The sequence below is a fragment of the Grus americana genome, chromosome 1 (genome assembly GCF_028858705.1).
Source record: "Grus americana isolate bGruAme1 chromosome 1, bGruAme1.mat, whole genome shotgun sequence".
NCBI lineage: Eukaryota > Metazoa > Chordata > Aves > Gruiformes > Gruidae > Grus > Grus americana.
In genome coordinates, this window is record NC_072852.1 from 208,742,862 (window position 1) to 208,768,953 (window position 26,092).

Genomic DNA, 26,092 nt, shown 5'->3' on the forward strand with positions numbered 1-26,092 from the left:
GCTAAATGGTCATGCCTTTGCCCTGACAATCCCTGCTTTATAGCATAGAGGCAAACATACCCTGCCCACTGTTCCTTCTTTCAAAGAGCTACAAACAATACTACCCGCTATGGTCAGTCCTGTGTCAGTCTAGTGCTTGTAGTTGCCAATGAACTTTTTCATCATTATACATGTACATACCTTTTTGAAGATGATGATACCACTAGTAAACAGTGGAATTACCTTAAGTGCTGAGCACTCCTAGCAGAGGTATCATTTATCACCCCCCTCTCAACCCCATACTAAAAATCTCAGCATTGCTACACTGACAATCCTGACAACATGATCCCCAGAAGTTTGGTTCTCCGTAAGCAGAACGAAACCCTTACTGTATCAGGTGGAGGTCAAACACAAGCACAAGGAAATGACCTCTATCAGCCATGTCTCTCTGTGCTTCAGTTTATATTTCTTTCTTAGCCTGCTCTCCAAAGGACTTGCAGCTTGTTGCACTGTGAGCTGAGACCCCACTCAGGTCCTGCTCACTGGATCTCACAGCAGCTCTCTGATTCCTGGGCTCCCGCACCCAGGGATGGCCCCGTACCTAACACTTCACCAGCTGTTCCTTCAAAGATCTCTTCTGCAGGAGTCTTAAGTGGTTAAAGAAAACAGTGGACTACAATGTTTAAACACAGATTTTTTTCTTTTTTATTAACCTCCAGTCCACAACATCCAACCTTCACTTGAAAATAGGCTTATGTTTTGTAATTTAGGCACACTGAGCAAAAGATGGTAATTAATTTTCTTTCTGCATATCCAAACATTTGGAAATGTAGCTGAAAGATATTTTGTATATCAACAGCTTATGTACTGAAATGAGTCCGTAAAAGTAAACGATAAACGAGGCTTGTATTCAGAGAGCATTCTCTATGGCAAGAAAGCGGTTATCTCCCTGTGAATAACTTCTCAAATAACTTTCAGCCTCACTTCAGAAACTCTGAAAATTACCTTGAGTGAGAGGACCAGATGCCAAGAGATTAAATAATTTCCTGCTTGCTGTCCCTCGAGATAGCAAATCATATCATATTCCATACAATGAATTCACAGTAAGCTTCCCAAAAATCCCAAATAAAAAAATGTAAAATAAATGCACAGCAAGGCAGGCAAGATGAAATTAATGACTACTTACTGCACTACGAGCCCTTTGCTCATGCAAAGACCAAGGCACATACACACCTGAAGCAGCAGTGACTGTGTCCTGAGCCAAGTGAATATTGCATTCTTACCATGACATTAAGGATGTGCTTATCTTGAGCTTCGTGGTCTAATCTCTCAGCAGTATAGAGCACCCCAGTGCTGGGATCAATTCTGAATTTTCTCATGCTGACTGTATCGATGCTGCTGTGAATAGTGTAGCTCAACTTATGCTTTTCATCTCTGTCTATAGCTTCAATTTGCAGAATTTCAGTATCAGGGAGGATGTCCTCTGAAATGGTGACATCGTAAGTTGGGTGAGAGAATTCTGGGCCATTATCATTGTTATCCAACACTTTGATAAGAACCTACAGTTAACAGAAGACAAACATTTGAAGTTATTGAAGTCTAGTCGGATTACTGAGCAGGCACCTAGAGAAATTTAATTTATTTTTAGATAGCTGATGATGTTGTGCTGCTGTATGGTGGGCTGAAAAACACAATTTAGTATTAAATGCTTACTGTTCAGATCAAAAGAAATAGTAAGGATATGATTTTGGAGGCAGAATGTTCTTAACTGTAAGACCTACTCAGAGCCGGACAAAGAAGTCCATATTTTCAGTGTCTATAGACTGAAAAATGTTCCTACAATGGCAGGAATGGGAACTGTGCTGGTTACAAGAGACTTCTAGAGCTGTTATGGGATTTCCTTCTCCCTTCACTATTAATAAGGCTATAAAAGAATTCGTTTCATGTTACTTAAATCTGCTTTTTATACAATCAAGATTTGGCTAAATCCTGTGCTGTTCTCTGCCCAATATATTGTGTTGGGAAGTACTAGCAATTGCATTGCCAACTAATTCGCTTTCTCCTCAAACACCTATTTGCCTCCCTTCTGCTGCAGTTTATGAATGGTAGGACTGCAGCTAAAAATGTGAATGACCGCTGTGCCGTTTGCTTCAAGTCTGTTTTTAAAACCTCGGTATTGAGCCCTAAAGAGGAGGAAGGCAGCCAGGACGCTGCTGATGCTGCCTATTACACCCATTTCAACATATCACAAGCTGACCCGGGTAACTAATAAGAATCGCTATTTTCCAAGCTTTGCCTTTCAAAAGTTATGTGACTATGCAATGTTAAGTGTGTGTGGCTCTGATGAGGTTTTGTGGTTTTCATCATTGGAGGAGTGACTCCCTGGAGAAAATTTGCTTTCCAGACTTCGTATGCTATAGATTACTTTGGGCAGCATGGCAGCAAAACCCTTGACAAACTACGTAATACTGAATGACAAAATGCGAAGAGTTGCCTCTTCAGTACTGGAAACAGAAAGTATCTTTTGCAGAATACACCTGTGAAAGCACACATCTAATTTTACAGTGAGTGAAACGGAACAGTCTTTTTATTCCAAGGTTTTGAAGTAATAAATAGTCCAATGAACGACATGGGAAAGGCCATGCACAGGACTCTTCCCTAAGACGAGGAGATTTGTCACATCCCTCATGATATTTTATTTGTTGTTCTGAAAAGTACTTGGCTCTTTTTTAAGAAAATATTTTATTATTTTGCTTGATCAAGCCCTGTTCACCCATACTTACTTAACAGAAGAAAAATACAGTTATACTTTTACTGCAATATTGCACAAACAGATGTTGGCCTCAGAGAGAAATGAAACTTTAGATTTCCATGATATGTGGAAGGGTTTGCAGAACACATTACCAGAAGGAACATGAGCAATTGTAAGCAGCAGTCGTAATGAACTAGCCTGGGAACTGTTTAAAAGACAGCTGAAATAAAGTGCTCTGTAAGTTAAATGGCATAGGGCTTCAACTGCGCATTCCACACGATTTAATTTTCACCAGATTATGGTACGCCAGAGTGAAGCAGGGCAAAGCCTGTGTTAAGTTATGCTTCAGTCTTGGGCAGATAGCAATAAAATTGGGGGGAAATATACATTGCTGGGCCTATAATAATGATGAAGAATTACTTAGCTTTTTATATTTTTGTTGTTGCTAGACAAGATATCAGGGTGTGTTTCTGACCTGACGGAGGAAAAAAAAAAAGCCAAACCCACATCTGAAAAATATGTGAAGAAGAAATGAGTTGTAATATATGAAAGAAAGCCCAAAGAAAAAATGAGACTTCAACTCTACTCTAAAGGGACACAGAACCAGTGCTGAACCACTTTTGTTAGTGTAAGGAAAGGACACTGAAGTAATAAGAGTTGGGGATAATCTGATTACCAGTTTTTAATACTTAAAGGCATCTTCTTGAGTAGTTTTGATACCCTTAGTCCTTGCCAGGTACCACTGTATCACGGGTGGATTATTTTACTGCTGCATTGTTAACACAGACAGCACCACAATTTATTTTACTTTTAATTGGTGGCCAAAAAACTTTGTCATGTATCATTTTAGATATTCTAACAGAGAAGTAAAAACTTTTCAAAGGGATTAGATTGAAAATACCAAGAGTATTTGATTCTGCTGATGCTAATACAGCACGGTCTACCTTGAACAACTAAGGTGCCACATGAGGGACAGGCTTGTATCTGTGAATTTGTTTGTAACATTGCTATGGGCAAGCTCAACCTATTCTGTAAGAAAAAAACCCAAACGTACAGATGCACACCAATGTGTCTTAAAGGTACTGCTACAGCGGTGACATGCTGTTTTGTTTGCACGGTGTGTGATCACCCCCGTGCTGGGGTTCACTTCCAATTATATCTAGTGCATTTTGGGATCACTGGCAAATTGGGAAAGCAGAGGCGAGCATAAAGCTTTATCCACCACAAAGCTTGCACCGTGACTGTGCAAGCCACGGCTCTCTGATTTATGCCTTCACTAGGCTGCATGAACTAAACAGGGTGGGACTGGATTAACATCAGAGACCAAGGGTAAGCCATGAGACTATGCAAATTATAGTGTGGATTCACAAAGCAGCATTTCTTCCCACTGAAAAAGGTATAAGCTAATGCCCTGACACACAGATATGGACAATGATGGTGCTTGGGTAGTGGGAGGTATGGAGAGTGGAAAAGATAAAAAAATTGAGGTCCTCATTCACTGTGGTCATCAAATTTACAGAGAACTATGCACTTAAAATAGCTTTGACAGTTTCCAGAAAATAACTTCTTTTTTCTTTTTTTTTTCTTTTTTTTTTCTTTTCTTTCACTTCATGTCTACTGATCAAGTGCCTATTTAAGTGGCAGGCATCTTCCTCCCCAGAGATGACAGTATTTTAATGATTTGTCAAGTGATCTACATTGAAATACGCATTATTTATTACATACTCTGCATTTCAACAGCCACTTCCATCTGGAGATGCAAGGCAGTGGGTTAGAGATGCTAATGAGTAAAGAGGTCATTATTGATTCACAATTTCTTCTATTAAAGCAGTTAAGAGTATTTCTAATTTTTGTCAGCTGTCCCTCAAAATCCCCGAGAGTCAACTGTAATTTTAACATTACAGTTTCTCCTTTACTAGAGGGGGGTGGATTTTCCTTACAACAAAGGAAAGTTAGATTATATATGGGAATACTGATTATACAGAGCTCTGTCAAACCCACGAGCTATGGAAAAGGAGAAAATGGAACTCTTTTATGTTCTTAAAAATTTAACTGTCTTGGGAGCTACTTGAAACAAAATCAGGTAAAATAAAATGGAACTTAAGTGCCATTTAAATAGATATTAGTCCTTCAATCCTTACAACATTTTTGAGGACCAAGTGACTATTGTTATCCCCATCCTTTGTTGGGAAAACACTGTCCTGCAGCAAGGTTAAATGATTTACCAAAGCCACACGAGAAGTGCAGTGACAAAGCTGGGGAAGATGTTTTAGGTTTATTTTTGAGCCATCTCCCCTTTTATTAGGTCACTTAAAATGCCACCCTCCTATGCAGAAGATTTCCTGCTCCAGCAGAATCACTTCTAGTAAGGTGTTACTTCAAAAGGAGGGGGCAATCTTTTCCTTTAATAACAGACAAATGTTACACTGACATGAACACCAGGCTTATAGAAAACCTGATCCTACAAACATATGTGAAGTTGAGTAAGCCGAATGCCACCGGATCGTTAATATGAGGAAAGTTACTCAAATTCATTTAATGGCTGCCAAACTTAGGCATAAAATCTTGGTACTACTGGCAAATTTCCCAGTGACTTCAAAAGGGCCAGCACTCTGCTCCTTGAAGCCTTAAGCTTTAGTCAGCCTGTCGCACATCTTTCACCCCAAATCGAGTGTTACCCTACTGAAGCAACTCAAAGCCTCTCAGTGTATGTGCAATTTAATACTTTCTTCATATTTATTTCCAAACGGAAGACATGGCAAGTATGAGATGTGTTGCATAAATATCCTTTATTACTGTGGAGGTGCCTGGGGTGTTAAGCTGTGACAATACCCATTGTGTAAAATCAAAGACAGGCTTTGAAAGTTTCCCAAGACGTCTCCGAAAGGTGACGAATGGAAATGTTCACTATTTGTGTGCTGCTAAGTAGGGATTCCTCTTTGCTGAGGACTGTGCGAGGTTACTGACTAAACCACTTTTCATAGACAAACATTAGCTGCAAGTCTTTTTTCCATGCTCATAAAGCAAACATGCAGCAAAGCAGTCTCTGCCTGGTTATCCTTGAAAGCTCATATCTTTTCCAACCCGTCGCTGGCTTCAGAAAAGCAGGCTTGCCTCCTTCTGCTTCCATTGTGCAGAGCCTAATTTATAGTCCGAACGAGCACCTCGCTATAAAAGATTTGCTTCTCCCTGTTCACTTCCTATTTCCCACAGTTAAAGCAAGTTTTAAATAAAGGATTCATGGGCCTCCAAGCTTACAAATTAGGCAAAGTAACACTCAGACCATTAGCAAAGACTTTGTATTCAAAATGGCAAGTGAAAGGCCTGGAGAAATACAATCAAATCAAAGCAGGACAAAACCTAATGCAGGAAGTCTCTCCAAAGCTGTTTTTAATGTTGCCCATCACAAATACCTTTGGTTTAGGCACAAATGCATTTGAGTGAAAACTGGATAAATGCCAGGAGCTGCTTTAGAGACATTTGAAGCTGGAAGAATCTGCTTGGCTAATTGCTTGGTCTGGGCACAGTGTTGTAGTACAACCTATTAAGTGCCTGAATTGCTTAAACTCAGGTTACGCTTTTGTACGGGTTTTGAAAACCTATTTTGATTTAATATTGCTTTCAATAGTGTTACCACACAGCTTTATTTGCTACTTCCTGACAAGTTTTTCTCTCTCCCAAACCCCAACCTTAATCTAAAAATGCAAACAGTTTCCCTACCGACCTCAGTGGCCTGTTATTTATACTTTAGCGTGCCCCTTGTGTTGTGTTAAAATGGGGGAAAAAGATCTTTGTTTCACAGGCAAGGCAGTGCTGAGATTGCTGGATGGGACAGAAAAAAATCAAGGATCGGGTTGGTTCTAGTTTGGAGGAAACATTCAACTGACCAAAAGTGAAAATTTTGAATTGAAACACCATGTCTTCTTGTCCGTTCTAGAAGAATCCACCACCCAGAACCTCTTCTGGTGGGCTCTAACGTCTTATCTACATTTTGGCCACGGTCCGCTAAGAAGAGCTTTTCACTGTTCAGTTAAAGAACCACCCTCACTCGGGGTGATTGATCAGCTCCTCTTTGTTAAGACACAATCTTACAAAGAAAAGGTGTTCTCTGAAAGGTGACACCAAGTTTGGTATCCTGAAACTCGCAGCTAAACATCAATCCTGAGCAGAACGATAAATAAAAGTCCACATCCTTCTGCAAGGAGAGACAGAAAGGGACGATGAGCTTCTCCTGTCTGCTCTCCAGCCCAGTTGGCTCCAGCTGAAGGTATTACAAGCAACCATGTATTGATCTACAAAAAACTTTTCAGAAGGAGCTGCATGTTCCTCTCTGAGTGTCCACTCTACTGGGAAACAGTGAGATGGTTTTGCAATAAGTGAAACTGAGGCACTTTTTGCCTCCTAGCTTGGAAACATCAGCCTTCACACTTTAAAGCATCTTTTTTATAGCAGTTAGGATGATGAAAAAGAAGGCGGCAAGAAAATAAGCAAGAAGTAAAACTGTCTTTTTCATACAATACCATGACTCTAGGAGGCTGTTCTTAAAAAAAATAATTATCTGCTAGTACAACATTCTCGATAAAAGTGAAAAATTGTCATCACTTAGATGATTGTTCCCCACTGTACTGTACTTCTGTGGGTATTTGAGTAAAACTCAACAGTATGCGCTACAAAGAAATAAATAAATGCTATTCCTATGCTGTGCTTGGATGTAAAGGATCTGAGTCATTCAGTAAAAAAAAAGCCTTTGGGATAACCTGACTCATGACCAAGAGAGCCTCTAAAGTTACACAGTCAGTCGAAATTGTGGCAGGAGTGTGCATTTTGGTGCCATTGCACTGATTTCTTGCTGGGAGGTTCCTCTCTCTGCTCAAGGAGGGCAAGAGGCCCTTGCGCAGCCCAAGGGAGGCGGTGGTGGGGAGCAGGGTGACTGCACGGAGCTGCTGTCCCGGCGCTCTCCAGCGCGTGGGATGCAGAAGCCCCGTCCCCTCCCCAAGGCCAACAGCTCGCCTGGCAGCTGCAGGAATCGCGTTTCGCGGGGATTTAGAGCCAACGTGCGCCTTCAGCTTTAATAAATTGCCGCGTGGCCTTGAGCAACGATGAATTAAGCTAAGGGAAAAAACCAAAAGCTCTCCCTGGCTAAGTCAGGAGACTTAGCCTTCCTAGGAGTTAATCAATGTGACAGAAGCGTTATACCCACACTCCAAACATATAAATCAAGAGAGTCACCATTTCTTCGTCTTCGCCCCACCACGGCCATGCTGCGGGGATGGCTGGGGCTCAGCTGCATGGGCAGCACGGCGAGTGGCAGTGGCTCAACAGCTCCTGGCACATTGCTTCTCCCTTCGGAGACTGGTTTCCTTTTTGCAATCCTGATGATGCCCAAACCAAACAGGCTTTCAGTGACAAAGGAAGTTTTTAATTTTTTTTTTTAATATCCCTTACGTTCTTTTCGCCTCTATTCACAACAGCGAACTGCTAATACAACAGATGTGACTTTTAAATCAAAATGATTTCCTTCCTCTCACGATAGTGAACCACGTGCGCAGTGAGGCATGAAGGAAGCAAACAGTTTATCGGAGTTTCAGGCGTGCAGGAACATTGCTGAAGAAACTTATGTGAGTCCGTGCCAGGGATCGTGTTACCGAAGCAAAAATCTTTGGCATTTTTACGCTGTATTTTACCACCTCCAACTGTGTAATAGACAAAAGGCCAGGAAGAGATAAAGGGAAACAGGTGGGGTGGAATAAAAAGCAAGACTGTTCCATTTGGCACGGCAATGATCAGCTGTTTCATAATAAACCATTGCACTTTGGGAGGGGCTTTATATTATTTTATTGGTATACAAGTGGATGAATTTATACTTCTGCTTTCCCCCCGCTTCCTCTTCTGCCATATCTTCTTGCAGCTATAGTTAAAAATGCAGGTGGTACTACATACAAGAGGCAAAATGCTTCCAATGTTATTTTATCAAAACTTAGAACAAGGCCACTGAGAGCCATCAGCAGATGCTTTTTTTGACTCTTTCTATGACATATTTTACTTAGCCTATCAGTTTGGGTTCTTTATTATTGTTCTAAAAGGAAATAAAGATGAATAAGGTCACCAAAGGCTCCAAAGTACAGTCAAAAATACAGTATGAAAGTTTTGTAAAAGGGAGAGATAATTAGGCAGGCCATAATTCCGGCAGCTTTGAGATAATGATCACTTTTAAAATCTCTATTGCGACGACCAAAAGAAACACATTCTTAGATGTTGCCTGGGCCACAATTAAATACTTAAACACTTTCCACATGGAGAGAAGGCGGTGGAGGAAAGGAGGGTCTGCACCCACTGATGATTATCTAACGCTATACTATTGCAATCTTCAATGACTATCTTCTGTTTTTAAATAGGTCACATCACTCTTACAAAGAATGCTCAGGCTTCTTTTAGAATGCAACAGCTTTACCAAAATATGTTTTTACCATATGTTTGAATTAAAAATGTAGGGGTTTCATCAAAATAGGTTTTGAGGACTGTCATAGGGACCAATTTATTAAATCAAAAGCAGTAAAAACAATAAACATAATATCTATGGAAGAGAAATTACTTGTATCCAGCATGTTTGAAATTCTCTGTGCTTTTTAATATTTGTCTGGCTGAAATGTTCACAAGAAAAAAAATGCAGTGTTAGGGATTCAACACCACATTTCTGAAATGTGGATTGAGAGTGTTGTCAAGATTAGAAAACAACAGAAAACAAAAAGCTACTCAACAGCTGAAGAAAATGCCTTATGGAAAGGGAACGTAAAGAGGTCAGTCATTCTCCTTCGCTTGTCTACCAGAAGACTGGGAGGTGATTAGACTATTCTGAGTAAGTGCCTTCCTGGGGAGAAAATACGGGTTTTTAAAGAGCTCTTTAATCGAGCAGAGAAAGGCATAACAGGGAATACAGGCCAGATACAATCACGTCAAAAATGAGGGAAGTTTTTGCCAGAGATGCAATTAATTACTGAAACTAACAGGGAAAATAGCAGATTTCCTACCACCTAACTTACTATCAACTGATGTTTTCTCATCAGGAGTGGATTATCAGGAGAAATTATCAGATAGGGATACTCAGAGATTTTAGGGCTGGTTATAAACAGGAATTCAGATTGAGAAAGCACTCAATGATTTAACAGTCTCTTAGGAAAGTTGATGGTGTGACTCAGTGAATGCAGATTTACATCTGAACCATTTGAGCAACAAGACAAGGTAAAACAGAAGCATCTGGGTGTGCATATATATATGTCAACATAAAAAAAATATTCAGGCCTTCCTTCTGCATTATAAAGAAGCAAATAAAATCCCAAACCTATCTTTTCATTTCCTCTATAAACCACATTTAATCTGGGATTTCAGGCTGCACACAGGCGCACAGGTGTCCTCTACCAGTACATATTTTTCCCTATGTGTTAAATAATACCCAGGCTATAGGGACACTTTACACTTGGGCAGTAATTCAGATGGAGGATTTCAGGCTCTAGCTAATCCATACCCCACAACTCCACCTCGTATTAAAGGATTTTGCTCTTTGGAGTCTCACGGATGCCACCTGGACCACAGAGTCCCTGTCCCTGTGCCATGACCCTGACCATGTCCCGACTCCAGACTGGTTCCCACCGAACAGATACCCAGGGTCTGCGTTGGGGCATCTCCACCAAGGATGTGTCAAAGCCAGTGTTATCCCAGCCCTTCATGTTTATCTGACCTGATTTTTTAATTGCTGAAAGGCACTGACCCTGATAAGCAAGACTGGTTTTAAAGGGTTCACTGAGGCTGTTCCCTGGAAGACAATGTAATCACAGGCAATGACACTAAAGAAGAGAGTCTTTGAATTTTAAGTTTCGCCTCTGAATAATTGATCCTGTGTCCCACATTTGGGTCTTGGGAGGATGAGAGGTATAAACTCTATTTAATACAATCAATAGCAATATTCCCCAGCATCACAGAAGCACTATTGTATTTTGGACCATTACGGGGTGATACAATTGTCAAAATCTAAGCTTTGCTGCCTGTGATAGGGACTCCCTCAGCTGGAGAAAGGCGAATTACTTTCGTGTGAGCACGAAGAGGACAAAAGGAGAAATAACGCTTTGAAACCTTCAACAGCCGATTCTTTACAACCAGATGGAAAGGCTCTGAAAAACATCTCCTCCATTAGTTAATGGTGGTCTCAAAGGATGAGGTTTTATTTGAATGGCAAAATTATTAATTTTTATAGCATATACATTCCACTAACAAATGAAAAGCTCGCCAAGAAAGGAATGTGATATTCTACCTGAGTCGTGGCAATGTTTGTTCCATCGGTGACCTCCACAGTCATATTATATATTGACCTCTGCTCTGCATCCAAGGGCTTTGCAATGACAATAGTGCCCACTCCCTTCTCCGCGTCGAAAGAACTATCGTAATTCCCTCCTAATTGTTGCACAAAAATACAATTAAATTAGCCATCTCTGGAAAATTCCCATTGAAAATGTTCCTAGAAGTGGGCATATCTGTTTATTGGCATCCATCTTAACGGCTTGCCTTAGCATACACAGTACATCTACTGATACTTCTTTGTTCATAACTCGTTTATATTTCAAAGCACAGTTTGTATACTGGAAAGCAGATATCATTAAAATGCACTGCAAGAAAAAAAAAACCTAGCAGTATATTTAAGCAAACCATAGCCGAGTCTATAAAAAGCATCAAATGGCTATAAGCCCATAAGATGTGTGCCCTTGCAGTTTGGATAATGAACAAGCACAATTATCTTTTTGTATAAAAGTAATTCTAAGAGGGTTTTATTCTGCAAATTTTATTTTCAGGAGATTCTCACTGATGCTCATGGGTGCAAAGACCATCAACTGAGTCTTTAAAAATTACAATTATAATCAATTTAAAAAATGCAAATAGAGATTTGTTATGTTAATTTCAAGGACAATGATAATTACTGGCAGCAAAGGTCAAATTTTACTAGTCTTTTAGGAATTATTCAAATAGATCTGACAGGATACACATCACAAATTCCTTTCCATTAAAAAAAACTTCACAAAGCACTGTTCTGAAACTAATATCCCCTTATCCTGTCACACACTGAATGATGCAGCAGTGGGAAAACTCTCCTGCATCTCAGGTGAAAGAAATAAAAGGAAAAAGAAAAAAATCTATTAGAAAGTAAGAAAAAGCCATAAATAATTTGAGATTAAAGGGTTACAGGATTTCTCAGCCACAGCTATAGTTTACAAATTGGAACCACTCATTATGTTCAAATGTAAAGCACACATTCCCTGCTGCTAAGCTGCTTCATACTCACTCATCTATAAAGTGGAATTTATTATGAGTTGAGTCTGAAATTTTTGGAGACTGAGGACAGGGAGAGGTGGAACACAACACTGCTGACAAACGAACTTTTAAGGTATATTCATCACACAGCAATGCAATGCCACTAGTTACAGTCTCTGACAACCCAGTTCTACAAAGCAGAAAAGGCTTTCAGACCCCACTGGTTATAAAACTTGTGTAAGAGCTGCTCAGATCTCTTGAGATCAGATCCACAGGCAGAAAAACGTCCATTCCATTGACTCAGCTCTTGTGCAATATATATATATAAAGATATATATATTTGAATGGCTGGTGTATTATCACAAAATGGCTCTCATTTTAGGGCTGGGGACAGAGAAGAAAAGAGAGTCTTCCTTGCTCTACCATCAAGTCTTGCATCTGCATGGTCTGCTCACCAGCTAGCACTACTCTCAGAAAGTCATGCATTTAGTGAGAGGAAAAAGGTTTTGGCATTCCAAGAAGCCGAAGATTAGGACTCACAGCAAAATCGCAGCGCCTGAATTCCTTAATGTGAAGAAACCCTCACTTCTCTCTACCTCTTGCACAAAGAGGCTATTGCAACGAACGCGTAAGCTAGAAGAAGCACTGCTCTGCCCGTATCTGCCTTCGAGGCCATTCGGGGGTGGGTAGAAGAAAGGGGAAGGAGGAATAAGAGTGCAGGTGACTTGTGCAAAGGAAAGGCAGAATTGGTGAACTTCGGCCCACTGAAATGATCCAAACGTAGTCGTTTCAGATGTGCCATCAGATTTCCCTATGCTGAATATATGTATGTACATATATACAGCTCTGAGCCTAACAGATGCAGTTGTGGTTTTCCAGGAAAACACTGACACTGGGCCTGCTGTGATTTATGGTGGATAGCAACACTACTTATTCCCTAACTTCCTTGTGCAAGCCCAAATTGATAATTTTTCTCAATTGATATCTATACATGTTTAACACTATTTGACACTAGAAAAAAACCCCATAATTGTCCTTTGCATTTAAGCAGTAGCAAGGTATTTGGACATTGATCATATCTTCAGTGTTTGGGGTTTTTTTTAAAGTTAGTTTGGAAGAAAAAAGATGCCGTCTCCCAATTAATGTTTTAAATTGATTTACTTGTGAAAAATCGTACCATGAAAACCGATTCTGAAAAAAAGCCTCCTTTGAAGAAAAGAGTTTGCAAGGAAATCTCAGCTGAAATGAAGCTAGCCTTGGGACAGTAGGCACTTTACAAAGAGAATGTTTCATACTGATAACCATGAAAACAAAATGAAAGCCGGTACTTCAGGATGCTTAATAACCATCTTAATGAGCAATCAAAAATTATATGCTATCAACTGGCACACACTTCCAAAGAAACCCTGCCTTTAAAACTTCCAAGAAGCAACGTGGAAGGATTAGCCATAAATGTTTCCAATGCCCTTCCTCTGTTGGCTTAGAGCTGGGTTTGCAGGGCACTACATGCTGTATTGCAAATACATTGACTTCTTCAAGCCATTTTCATTATGTGGAGTGAATTCTTCCCCTAAAATAAGAACTGAATCCATCATATGAGTTTTTAATATGTTATTCACATCTTCCAAAATGGTCTAGTGACAAACAAATAAATCTTGGTTGCTAGCCACCCTAGCCTAGCCTACGCTTGTAACTAACCAGGCAATGCACTTCATTTTACATTGATTCATTTTCTATTAAAGAAGGCAGAAACCGCATCAAACACGGAGGCAGAGATGGATCAGAGAACATCCTGCTGTGAGATTTGTGATTATAATCTCTTTTGGAGTGAAATCCTGATTTATTCCTGATTCAGTCTGGTACATTTTAACAGACCATGGTCAGATGTTGAAAATGAAGAACCACTCAGATGGCTGAACTTCTGGGAATATCGCCTGAGATACTGGGTCCTGCCTCTCATCTGGAGGACTAGAGGCAGTCTGGAAATGCTTTGTACTGCTCCTCAGCCTTCATATACCCTCAAAGCAGGTCCTTATATGATGAATGCTTCTGAAGTTGCACTTAAACACTGAAGAATAATTAATGAATTAGGTATAAATGCTAAACTCTAAGACTCTCATAGACATATTAAGTCTACGAAGGCCTACTATGAAGCACCCAACACAATTATCTTTAGAAGACGGGTGCTGGAGGGTCACGGAGAGAGAGAGAACACTCTTGTGTAAAAACAAACAGCACTCTTCTCTTAAAAACTCCTGCAGCTGAACTATTCTGGGAGCTCCACATGAAACCACTTCCTTCTGAAGGTGCTCATGTTGAGGTCGGAGGGCTGAGCCCGTAGGAGGTGACAGCTGAGAAGGTGTCAGCTTCATGCATTTCTGGGGTACTTGAGGCTGGTTTTTGAAAGCATGCTGCCGGGTGACTACCGACCCTTTTGAAGCGAGCTCATCTGCAGTGCTGTAAGCTCCTGCAGTACCAGTTTTACCAACATTACTATCAGCCATTTAACATTTTCTTTGATCACAATCTTAGGATGAAAGGGGGCTAAGGATGATGAAGTCTTGTTCAGCTGCTCAGTTTTATTAATGTGAATTTTTATTACTTATTCCATTTTCCAACATATGGCACACGCTTTCCTTTTTATTGTCTACTAAAACCTGCTTTCAGATACAAGATATGTAGAAGCTGTCTTTTCTAATGTGCTTGCAATTGCATTAGGAAAGAAATATTTCAAATGAAGATAATACATTGTGAGTTCCTTGGGCACTTTGGGAAAATCAGCGATACAGAAGGCAAGATGATTGAACTGGCAAGATGGCTAGACAGGTTGTCCTGAGAAAGCATTTTAACACTGAATGACCTCAGAGAGATGTGGATTAGCCGTTGTTTGTAATACCATTGCAGGCTAAGATGTAATGCTGATACATCTTCAATACAGATTACAGACTTCCCTTAGACCCTCTGATTAAACCAAAGCACTTAGAATGGGATTTCGAAGGCAATGCCATCTTTGGATGAGAAGACTTATCATGTAAATTCATCCAGAAAGTGCTTTTTGTCTCTGTTTGACTGTTAAGATTCCCAAAGACACTGAGCACAGATAGTTATGTGTTCACTTTGGACACCTAAATTTAAGTGAGATGATTTCCACCCTTACTTTCTTGCAGATTGATCTTAATGCTCTTGCATAAGCCCTGGAAGCATTATATTTCTACAGCTAGGAATTGTTTTATGTTATCTGAAAGCATGTTATAGTTTATATAGGATTTTCCACTATAACTTTAGCCAGTTCCAGCTGTTATCAAACTCGGGACGGCTGTAGAAACAGCCCCCGGTACAAAAGATCTTATTAGTTGGGCCTCACTACAGCTTTGTGAAACCTTTCTAGCACGGCCCTAATTTTCAATTTAACAGATGGTATAGTATGGTCAAGAAGGAGATCTCAGGAAATTGAACCAAGGTACCTCTGAGCCAACAGACTATATGTTGTGTTCTTGGTGTAGAGTAGCCTTGGTTATGTATTCCTGCTGAATCTGGAGTGTTACCTTGGTTCTTAGCTTGTTTCTTGGCTTCATAGTCACTATGAACATATTTTTCTTCTGACAAAAGTCCCATGTGCTTTGGAAAGAATTAATTTTCCTTTTAATAAAAAAGATAGTTAAAAAAAAAAAAAGCAGTGAACCTTGCATGACTAATGGTAGAGGATCTTCTGATGTAAAGCTTACCACTTATTTGGTGTAACAGACAGGCCAAGGAAAACTTCCTGAACTGTTAAAAGGGGTTTCTAGAGGTCAGCTGGAGAATTTGCCTAAGGCAAGATACAACAGATACAGATCTGGCATTCCCACTGAATGTGGGTTCTGCAACTCTGTCCCTTTTGAATTCCAGTGTGGTTGTTTTGTTGTTGTTGTTGTGGTTTTTGTTGTGTTTTTTCTCCCCAACATATTCTGCTTGTATTTTGATTATTGCATTTGCTGCAAGCAATGAAGTTGTTTTGTAGTTCTTTTCCTAGACGAGGTTCCTTTTTGGGAAGATGCTGAGCCTCCCTACGTTCCTATCAGCTGCTAATATGCAGTTTAAGGCAAGATTATGCTGCTGTGAGAAATCATTTTCTCCTTTGAGAAGAAACCATGTCAGCAAACTCAGAGGACTTGTAGGCAAATGAGTCCCATGTGAAGGCCTTTCTCCTTCTTTTCCGGTGGAACAATCCAGAAGAGTGGGATTGAATATACACCTCAGAAATATCTCGTGACTGTGGAGAATCAGCCTTGTTCAGTCTTAGATGTAAAGATGGATCACACTGAACTCTGGAGGACCTCCCCAAACCAAATACAGCTAAAACCTGGCAAGAGTCTTCCTTCACTAGTAGATAGCAAAGAGCACACATGGTCCACGTCCAAACTTGATAAAGCCAGGATATATTGAGATCTTTGCACAAGTCTCACATGGTCTACCATGCCATGATGGATGAGTGGAGAAGAAGAGAAATACAGGATATGATCTAATTTAGAGAATAATACTCTAAAGCACATTTTTTCAGGGAAGAGAGGATTCTTACTTGTCTTGCCCCAAAGTAAACTAACACCACCAAGGACAGTGATGATAGATTGGGCCAATTTCTACAATTCTTGCATTGCTCAGAGCAGAGAATAAGAAGAAAATGCAGAAAACTATTCACCCTGAAACTCAAGAGTGAGTCTGAAGTACCTCTAGGATTTTCAGGAAAAGAAGCAGAGTCAAAATTTCCAATTTTTCTGTTTTCAAAAAAGATGAAATAAACTTAGTAACTGGCTCAAGAAACACAAATTCAACTACAGATTATTGTTAATCATAACGTAATAAATATTAGTAACATAACATGCAAATATTTATTCTTTTATATACTATATTATGCTAAGAAGAAAATAATGCAGGCTGAATTTTCAGATAAAACTATTGTAAGAAGAGGCAAAGGCTTGGGTTTGCTGCTAAGAAGCTGAAGGTAAGGGCATAAAAAGCAGAAAAGAAATCAGAAAGGCATTTTAGCTAGTTCTCAGAGAAGATAATTCAAAGGAGGCTGGGGAGCTACACGTTTTTGACATCAACAAAAATTTTCAGCACTGTGAAATAAATGGACAATTAATTAAAATGAATATATCTTAAAATCATTGCCATTTAAGCACCCTTGATAAAAAGTTCTGATGTGCTTTTAAAGTTTGGCTGCTCTTATAAAGGCATAGACTGGGGAAAGAAGGAAAGGCAGAAGGAGGCCTGTTTGGAGAATCAGAGAGATGTTGTGCGACATGCTACTTAAGCAAAAACTAGCACCATGCAGCTTAGCTCCAGTGTCAAAGTAGTCATCACACCATTCCCACCACTCACAAAGGAAGAGACAGAGAGGGCTCAATTTACCTGGGAGAAATAAAGATCTCTGACTTATTCTGGAGTTCCCATTGAAAAATAGTTTCTCATAAATGGCTGAAGAAATTTAACATAACTGAAACAACCTACATTCATGTCTTTCACATTGTGGGATCTCCGTGAACTGAGAATGGCATTGAATGCAGTCTGAAAACAGAAACCAGGTGACATCGCAACCATTCCCAATTGAACAAACAAACAAAAAACCAGGCAAGCATCCTGTTCCTCTCTGGTCCATCGTGGGAAGATGATCTCCCTACCTGCAAGGCACCTTCCTCTCTTGGAGCTGATTAACTCAAGAACTTAAACAGTTATTTAAAGTGTATATAATTTAGCTGCAAATTAGATGCTGAAGTTAGGCAGACAGAATACTACATAGCCAAACTTCATCCTCCCTCTTTTTTTTTAGCTGGGAGAAAGTGCATGTTATGCATTAAAAAAGAGGTCCTCTGGAACTCCAATGCCCATTTAGTTTGAAAAGGTCATAAACATAAAGGTCAACCTGCACACTCTGTATTAAACCATGCCTCTACATAAGCCTTCAGGGCTGTTGTTGACATTACTGTGAACTGTGCACGGAGGTCCAAAATCACAAAATACCAGATGGAGCAGGATCAGGTCAAGGTTTTACAGCAGCAAAAACCCCACCTCTTGCATCAGCAGTCCCATACAGCTTTTCATCACAAAAACTAACTTCTACTAATAACCAATGTCTTTCATTGGGCTTTTCAGCACTAGACCTCAATGTTCTCCCAAAAGAAAAGTATCAACATCTTTTTCTTTTTCACATGATGATGTTGAGGAGCAAGGAGAAAAAGTGGTTTTGATACTGACTAAGGCATCAAAGATAATCTAAATATACAGTACTCTGTCTATAAACCTCTTGGGGTGGGTTTTGTTTTTGCACCTTGTATGTAGAGTGCCCGGAACAACAATGTCTTCTGCGTGCCTGCGACTGTTGGCTATTCCTATTGTAGAAATGGATGCTGTTGCTAGTGCTATTATTTATAACAGCAGCAATATTTAATGACAGCATTCATCTGGTAACAGTACCGAACTGGATGGTCAGGGTTACCGATTTCTCATTAAGTCTAGGGAAGCTCTGTCTCCATGACCCTCTGCAGTGATGCAGCATCTTGCAGCATCAGGAGCTACAGCCTATAGGGAAACCATTAGAATTGTTTAAATAACAAAAATCTTCTAAACCATTTGAACTATCTTAGCCATAAAGGTCACATTAAATGACAAATTTAAGGCTTAAATTTCAAAATGCTCTCCCTATCATCTCTGTTTGGTAGGCAAAAATGAAATATTATTATAAGGTGTTGCTTGATTGCAAGCGACTCTAATAATGTAAAAGAACGCAGCGGAAGAGCGGGGACTTCTCAGTGCTTAACACAGGCAGCATTTTAATGAGAGTTTGTGAAATTGTCCAGGAAAGGACCAAAAGGCTGCGAAAGGCAGAGGAGTCCAGCAAAAGGTTCAAATGGGAAAAAAATGTCAATAACATCAATAAAGATGGATTTCTCCTGGGAGGAAAGTTAGGGTCAGTGAGGAAGAGAAAGGGAATGTAAACATTAGCTAATAAATTGCATGTAGCATACTGAAACAACCAAGGGAATAGGAGGAAAACTGTAGGAAACCTATGGTGTCCCTCCCCAGGGGCCAGCAGGAGCCATAGAATATTATAATAGCTTTGAGTTTAATTTTAATGTGGTTGGTACATCAGAAACCGTGCTACAAATTCAAAGAGGAAATGTTGCTGCTGCTGTCTTTCATCTGCACAAATTGGCAATAAAAGGTGGATGAAAACGACTCTGACAGACCCTTTCTCTTGTGGTCCTTGTCCTTCCTGTTGGCTAAACCCATTCGCAAATAGCCATGCTGAAATGAGAGCCAGGCTCAATCCCTGTAAATAAAGACTGCTGATGCACCCTTTCCACTAAGTCTCCGGCAAAGGCTTTATTGTTTCTCTAATCTTTCATACCGTATTTGCTTTATAACCCTTCATTTAAATAACACCTCTTGGTGCAGACACAGTGTTTTACATCCAAAGGCATACAAACGTTACGCACAAGTATCTGCAATTATTAAGGAGCGCAATAACTTTGCAGGGTCGTTGTGCTGCTGGGGAAAGTCTCATTTTGGAGATGTTAAATGACTTATTTTAAATAACACAACTGAATCAGCAGCAGAAGCAGGAAAACAATTCTTAGGAACATTGACTCCTGTTTCTCCACTGCAACCATGTGAGACCCTCTACTCCCTGTCTTTTGGGCAACTACATCCTTAGTGGCATTTCCCTGTGTTTTTAAGACCACTACTTCTATGGCTTCTCCTCCTCTTTGCTAAGGATATTTCCCCCTCCCTATTTTTATAAGTAATTTTATGTAAGGCAATTTTGTGGTTGAAATCTCACATCAAAACACATTTCTCTTTTTCAGCTTGCATTCAAGACATACTTTTGGTGGCTTCATTTGTAACCCATATGTTGATGCATCCCATTCTGTTTCACAGTTAAATGGATGGCACTGGACTGTGAAAAGTTTGAATTAATTATTTGTGATAAACTGTGGAAAATCCGTGAATAAAATGATAATAATTGGACACAAATACGGTAAAAGCTGTCATAGAAAGAAACGCAGCACATCCATGTGTCGCATCGCATCCTGTCACAGGCACTTATGAAAGTTGTAATATAAATTGTCTCAAAGAACTTGCAAAAATAAAAGGCAGCCTGGATAGTTGTATTTTAGCAAATGTGTTTGCACTAAGGGTACCTTCTGTTGAACAGTTCTGCCCACAAGCTGTCTGTAGAATATAGAACATCTCTCGAGCATGCTTGCCACCTTGAAGCAGGGCAGTCGGAAGCAGAAAAAAAAGAACAGAATGCAGAAAAAAAGGTGAAGAAAGAGAGAAATGAGGGACAGCAAGTCTAAGTACCATAAATACATTTAGAAATGAGATTAGCAAAGTATGACAATAGAATTTAAATGACAGACAACATTAAGATTGCAGTAAATAACATAGTATGAAAAAAACAATTCAGCCATACAGCGCTCTTTTTTCAGCTTAGCTAAGGAGTCATAACAAAAGCAGGAATATTATTATTATTGTTATCACTATATTAAAATAGAATTTTCATTTCAGCATTACGAAAGTGGGTTTAACTGGGGGGTGGGGGGGCACAGTTCACGGTTAGTTTTCTTGCTCTCAAAACCACACACCCATATGCTTGGCTTCTGAAACTTCCTCCGTACGCCACTGCCTCCCAACTTACCGACAATATCAAACCAGAGAGGAATGTTAGATGGCTGCACAGAGACCACCCCAACGATTTCTGTCACTTTATCGCTTTCCATGACAGTGAAGTTGTAAAAGGGTTCATCGAAAGTCAGGGGCACGGGCGAGGGCGCAGGCTTTTTTATCCACTCAATATGCAGGCGTGCGGTTGAAGATTTTTGGGGCCGGCCATTGTCCACTGCTTTTATCTGGCAGGTACAAAGAAAAGAGGACTCAGACTGAGCATCACAGCTTGGCAGTTCAGACCTAATTCTATCGCATGACTATTCTGGCTTGGAAAATGGCCTTTTTAATCCTCTATGTAAAATCCCACGGAAAAAAGAGGGAGATAAGCACTTCTTTCTCGGTTCTCATTTTTTTTCCACTACACTTTGACTTTTTACTGAAAAGACTGATTTCAAACTGAAATGTTTTGTTTTAGAAATACTGGTGCGAGGCCTCCTGGAGATGCAATTCAAGCACTCCCCACACGGATCCTCCTCTCCAGAACCAGCTTCCCTCTCCGATTTCATCTTCCACCCAGCTCCCTCTTGCAGCAACACTGGGAGCTTTATAACGACCCTGTGGGACGTCGTGCACTTGTGACACATGCTCACCCACACCATGTTTGATTGCTTTTAAATGGCAGCTGTATTGCAGATAAGATTGATATTCCTTACATTGCCTTCTTGAGGCTCTTTAATTGAGTTAAATAAGTTTCAGATCATTTCCTCCATTCTCCAAAACAAATACAATTTAAATTTTTGCCATATTTATTTTCCTTGCTTTCTCATCTCTGTTGTGTTCATTAAGAGTTGCCCAGCTTGGTGCTAATTCTTTTTATTATAATGTCCTCTAGAGGGATGGTTAGACTTGCTATTTTCCTGGCATGCTTTATGGTTTTAGCACAGAAAAGACAAGATGAGCAGCAATAAACACTGGGTATAAGGAAAGAGAGAAAGTAGGTTACAAAATGGGTGCTTTGGTGGACAACACCAATGCCAATCAAAGGGTTTTTCTTTTAAAACTAAAGGAAATGTTTCTGGCTATATAGGACCACTGGTGTAAATATGCTGTTACTATGGTGGTTTAAATGGGAAATATTTTCCTGAAATACCATACCTTACTTCTTTCTCTGGAAATGTGTTAAGTGGGTTTGGTGCTAACACTCCATTCAAGGCGGGCAGGCCCTTAGGGAAAAGATGCTGAGCAGTTTCAAGGTAGAAAACCTTCAGCTGTTGCATTATAATAAGGGCCAGATCCCAGACGTGACTTCCAGCTCCGCACAGGGAAAGGCAATCACTCACCCAAAGGGTGCTCTACACTGATTACTAGGTATTTCTCAGTATTTTGATATTTATTCATTTTCCTGTCAGTTTTCAACCCTATGAAGGTATCCCAACAGAGACCCATTACTGGAAGCGACATTGCTACCTTTACTACAGGCCAGAGCATGGACCTCTGACGTTTCTGTCAACTCCTTAACTACAACTTATGGCCTTATTGCTATAGATGAAGAGTGCACATTCAAGTCTTATATTGCTTTACATCAACACCACCATCTTTTATTCTTTATTTTTTGACCTTGGTCAAACCATACATGGTTTGAATTCTGGCAGAAGTATTTTGAGATTTCTTTTAACTGAAATTGCTGCCATTCTTAAATGTGGTGAGAAGGGTACTACAACATATTGTACACAGCACTCGTCTTCCCTGAAGCCCCCTAACGTGGACAGTGTGAGGACTTTTCCATGAGGGCAAGCAGTTGTGTCCACACAAAAGGTGACTAATCATTCATAGTGGTATCTGCCCAGTTCAACTTTGTGAGCAGTGAAGCCCTTGGTATTCAAGGCAATGACTTGCACCAACAATGTGCAAGTTGACTGAACATCTGAGAAGAGTTCACTACATGCAATAGCATGAAAGGTCTCTCAGACTCAATTTTTTCGTCATAGTTGTATGTGAATACTAGATTTCTTAATACAGTCAGATCTTACATACAGGTCATACTTTAAACACAGTCGTATATCACTCTTTATACAAGTGGGCCTGTTTCTAAACCACAGGGGTTCATATGCCAATGGAAGAGCACTTACTGTTAAGATGTCATAACTCCCTGCTGTGAACTGCTTTCTGGAAGAAACCATCCCTGTTTTGGGATCTATAAAAAATTTCCCGTCATCATTTCCATCCACAATGCTGTAGGAGATTTCTGCATTAGGACCTTCGTCTTTGTCAAAAGCAAAAGCTCTGTAGATCGGCTCCCCTCTTTTCTTACGGTCCCTCTCTGGCAGCTTGATCTGATAGACTTTCTCTGGAAACTGAGGTTTGTTATCATTCTCATCCAGAACCTGGACCACCACCCAAACGGAGGACTGCTTGGGAGAGGAGCCCCCATCTGAGACAGTAACCTGAAAAACAACAGCAGTGGAGGTGTTATTCTGAATGGGTACAGCGGGACTTCATAAATTGGAAAAAACCATAAAACATAAGGAAACACCCTTCCCTCCCCAAACCTAACCTGCAGTTTACATAGTCTTCTCTGTACACAAGACATGCTCACTACAACAATGCTAGTGCCTAACTCGAATATGCCCACAACGGCAAATAAAGGGATCAGGAAGATTTTTCTTACATTTGAGATGAACCTGGAATGGGGAACCTGAGGATTAGGAATCTATTTCTCAAAACATCAAATCCTTTTATCTCAAATTCTGCAAGTTTATCTCAGAAGAGAGAACTGGAATTAACCCATTAAGCAGAATCCTTTCTTTTTTGCAAACATATTTTAAAATTTCTTCAGTCACACGATGAATTTGAAAGATGCATTTCTTCTTAAACTCTAAAAGAATCTCTGTCACTTTTTTCCTATTAATTATTTGGAATTTCTTAAACAACAAAAGAATTTCTGTCAGTTCTTTTCATTCATTACCTGAGATTTGACAGCTCATTAATTCCAAAACTGCGTTATATGATTGTAAGGGGCAGAGAGAGGCAGGTAGCAAAAAAATTCTGCTGCATTGTGTAAAGAGCACACTGTGCTGCCAGAAACACGTAAGAAATAAAATCTTTGAGACAGAAGTTAATTAGTAATTTAGCTGAAACTTAAACAGAATTACTAATAATTTTCAGTCTGAAACACTGTGAAAATGAAATAATCCAAGATCAACAAGCACTCAAGAGATTTAATAATATGCCTTCAAAATGTAATCAATATGTTTCAAACTTCTCCCTCAATATTTCGATTGCATTTTTTAAAGAGAAAGAAATAAGGCAGAAAGTTACTTCTGTTTGCATGAAAGAAGTTCAAATTTCGCTTTCAGCTACACATGCTACCACACCAATTCCTACAGCAGCAATTTTTGATGATAATGAGCTAAGGTATTACACACCCTTCCCTGCTCACACCAATCATTGCGCATTGATTGCTTTGCTGGTGAACTCCTCCATGCTTTATTTTTCCTTAAATGTTTCTGCGTTCCCTTGCAAATCATACAGTCCTGATGTCCAATCCTTAGGCAAAGCATAATTTTCTGGCAATAATATCCCTGGCCATTGTCCCCTCTTTGTGACAAGAAGTCTAAACTTAAGGTAACCCTGATTTAGTACTGAGATCTGCAGAAAAGCCACAGCATTTTCTATAAGAAAGGTAAACGACCTTTTCCATTTCCTGTATTTAACTGTACTTTTAAAAGCTGATGTGGGTGAAGGAAGCAGACTGACAGCCTTAGGGACCAAAACCCCTTATTTACAGAAAAATAAATGGTATGGCAGTACATAGTGGCAACGTAAAATCCCCCCAAATCAGCCCATAACTCATTTGGAGAGTGGAGCCTGTCCTCCCAACGACACATAGACTGTCACCAGGGTTGACAATTGGCACTTGCTGGGATCACTGCCTCGTGACGGGGATGGATGGCTGCTGAGAGCCGGACGGGGACCATCCCCGTGCTGCAATGCCACCAACGTGCCATCTGTCAGTCACCGGCGAGGGTGTGCGGGGAGAGGACCCGCAGCTCATTACCAGTATACTCAGCCATCCAGTTCCCACTCGCTACACTTTCCAAAATAGCATTTATAACGCCGAAAGGCTGCACACATGGCTGCGAATCTGCCTTTCCACCCGGTGAGAGCAACACCGCCGGGGACCTCAGCCTCTCCACTTCACCGCTCCGGGAGAACTTCAGAGCTTCTGCAGCAAACAAAAAGCCAATTCTGCCAATTCTCCTATTATGGACTTTCAGCAATAAATAACTTTTGTCCCACTTAGAGGCTGATCCCCTTTATTTCTGTTCTGCTCCGGTTAAACTGGCTAAGGTCTCGGCAAGAACACAGGTTAACAAAGAAAAACCTTTTTCAGGATTTCTGCTGACTCCACAGATAAAATAATCAATGATGCCAGACGGTACAGACTGTAGTATACAGAAACAGAGATGATATACACTTATTTAAACACTGGTCAAAAATACCAACAAAATGTTTTTTTGGGGGTAAATTTCTAAATGCATAGAAAGTACTAGCTAGGTTCAGGAAACTCTTGTTTTCTGAATAGAACATCGCTCAGCTTTCACAAAAAAAAAAGACGTTTTCTTCAACCTGCTAGCAGTCATCTATGAAAAAGGTGTGGGGAGGAGATAAAAGGTTTACAACTAATAATGATAATATAATCTCTGCAAACCACAGTGGTATAAAGAGTCAAGTGACTATGATGACAAGCCTACTTAAGTCAAGAGTCTGCTCAAGAAGCTAAGCTGTTCTCCTGCCTTACCACTACACAGTCTCACAGTTTGTTAGGTTACTGCTGAAATCCTGACTGTCGTGGTGATGTGGCAGTAAATACATGTTTGTTTTTGTAAGTCCAAACTTGTGGGAAATCCATTTGATAACAGAAAAGTTGCACTGAAAATATTTGCTGACAGCTAATTGAAAATAGTAACGGCTATAACACGAAATGTCAGCTAATTAACAGAAATTAACATAGAAGGCCTGAAGTTAGTCAATTCTACTTTGTCTAAAACTTTACATCCCCAGAGAGGAAAATGTTACGTACCAGCTAAGCCTTTTTCTCTGGGTGACACTCAAAACTTTTCAAAATGACAGGCTCCAGCTCCGCTCGAAAAGCTCTGAGTGCCAGACACGGGAGCTGAAGTGTGAGTTGAAGCTCTCTCTTTGCAGGCATGTAAATTAATTAATTAAGCCGCCCTCACACCAGCGATGTGATTATTTCCCTAACTGTAAATACACGCCCTGGCTGACCCCTCTTTTCTGCTCCATCAGCCAGACCCCAGCCTGGGCTTTTTCAGGTTCCAGCTATAAACAGGGTAAAAGACCTGCAAAAATTTGCTCTGCCCCTACAGAAAAAAAAAAATTCCACGACAACAC

The 26,092-nt window shown here is 40.1% G+C and overlaps 1 protein-coding gene across 1 annotated transcript in view; it reads right to left on the reverse strand.

Moving 5' to 3' along the window:
• Positions 1-26,092, reverse strand: part of FAT3 (FAT atypical cadherin 3) — a 425,084-nt gene that overhangs the window by 89,102 nt on the left and 309,890 nt on the right. The window contains exons 5-9 of the mRNA XM_054846690.1: positions 22,807-23,121; positions 20,709-20,919; positions 20,209-20,277; positions 11,037-11,176; positions 1,263-1,538 (exon numbers count right to left, since the gene is read on the reverse strand). Coding sequence (XP_054702665.1) covers positions 1,263-1,538; positions 11,037-11,176; positions 20,209-20,277; positions 20,709-20,919; positions 22,807-23,121 — 1,011 coding nt within the window. The remainder of the gene's footprint in view (positions 1-1,262; positions 1,539-11,036; positions 11,177-20,208; positions 20,278-20,708; positions 20,920-22,806; positions 23,122-26,092) is intronic.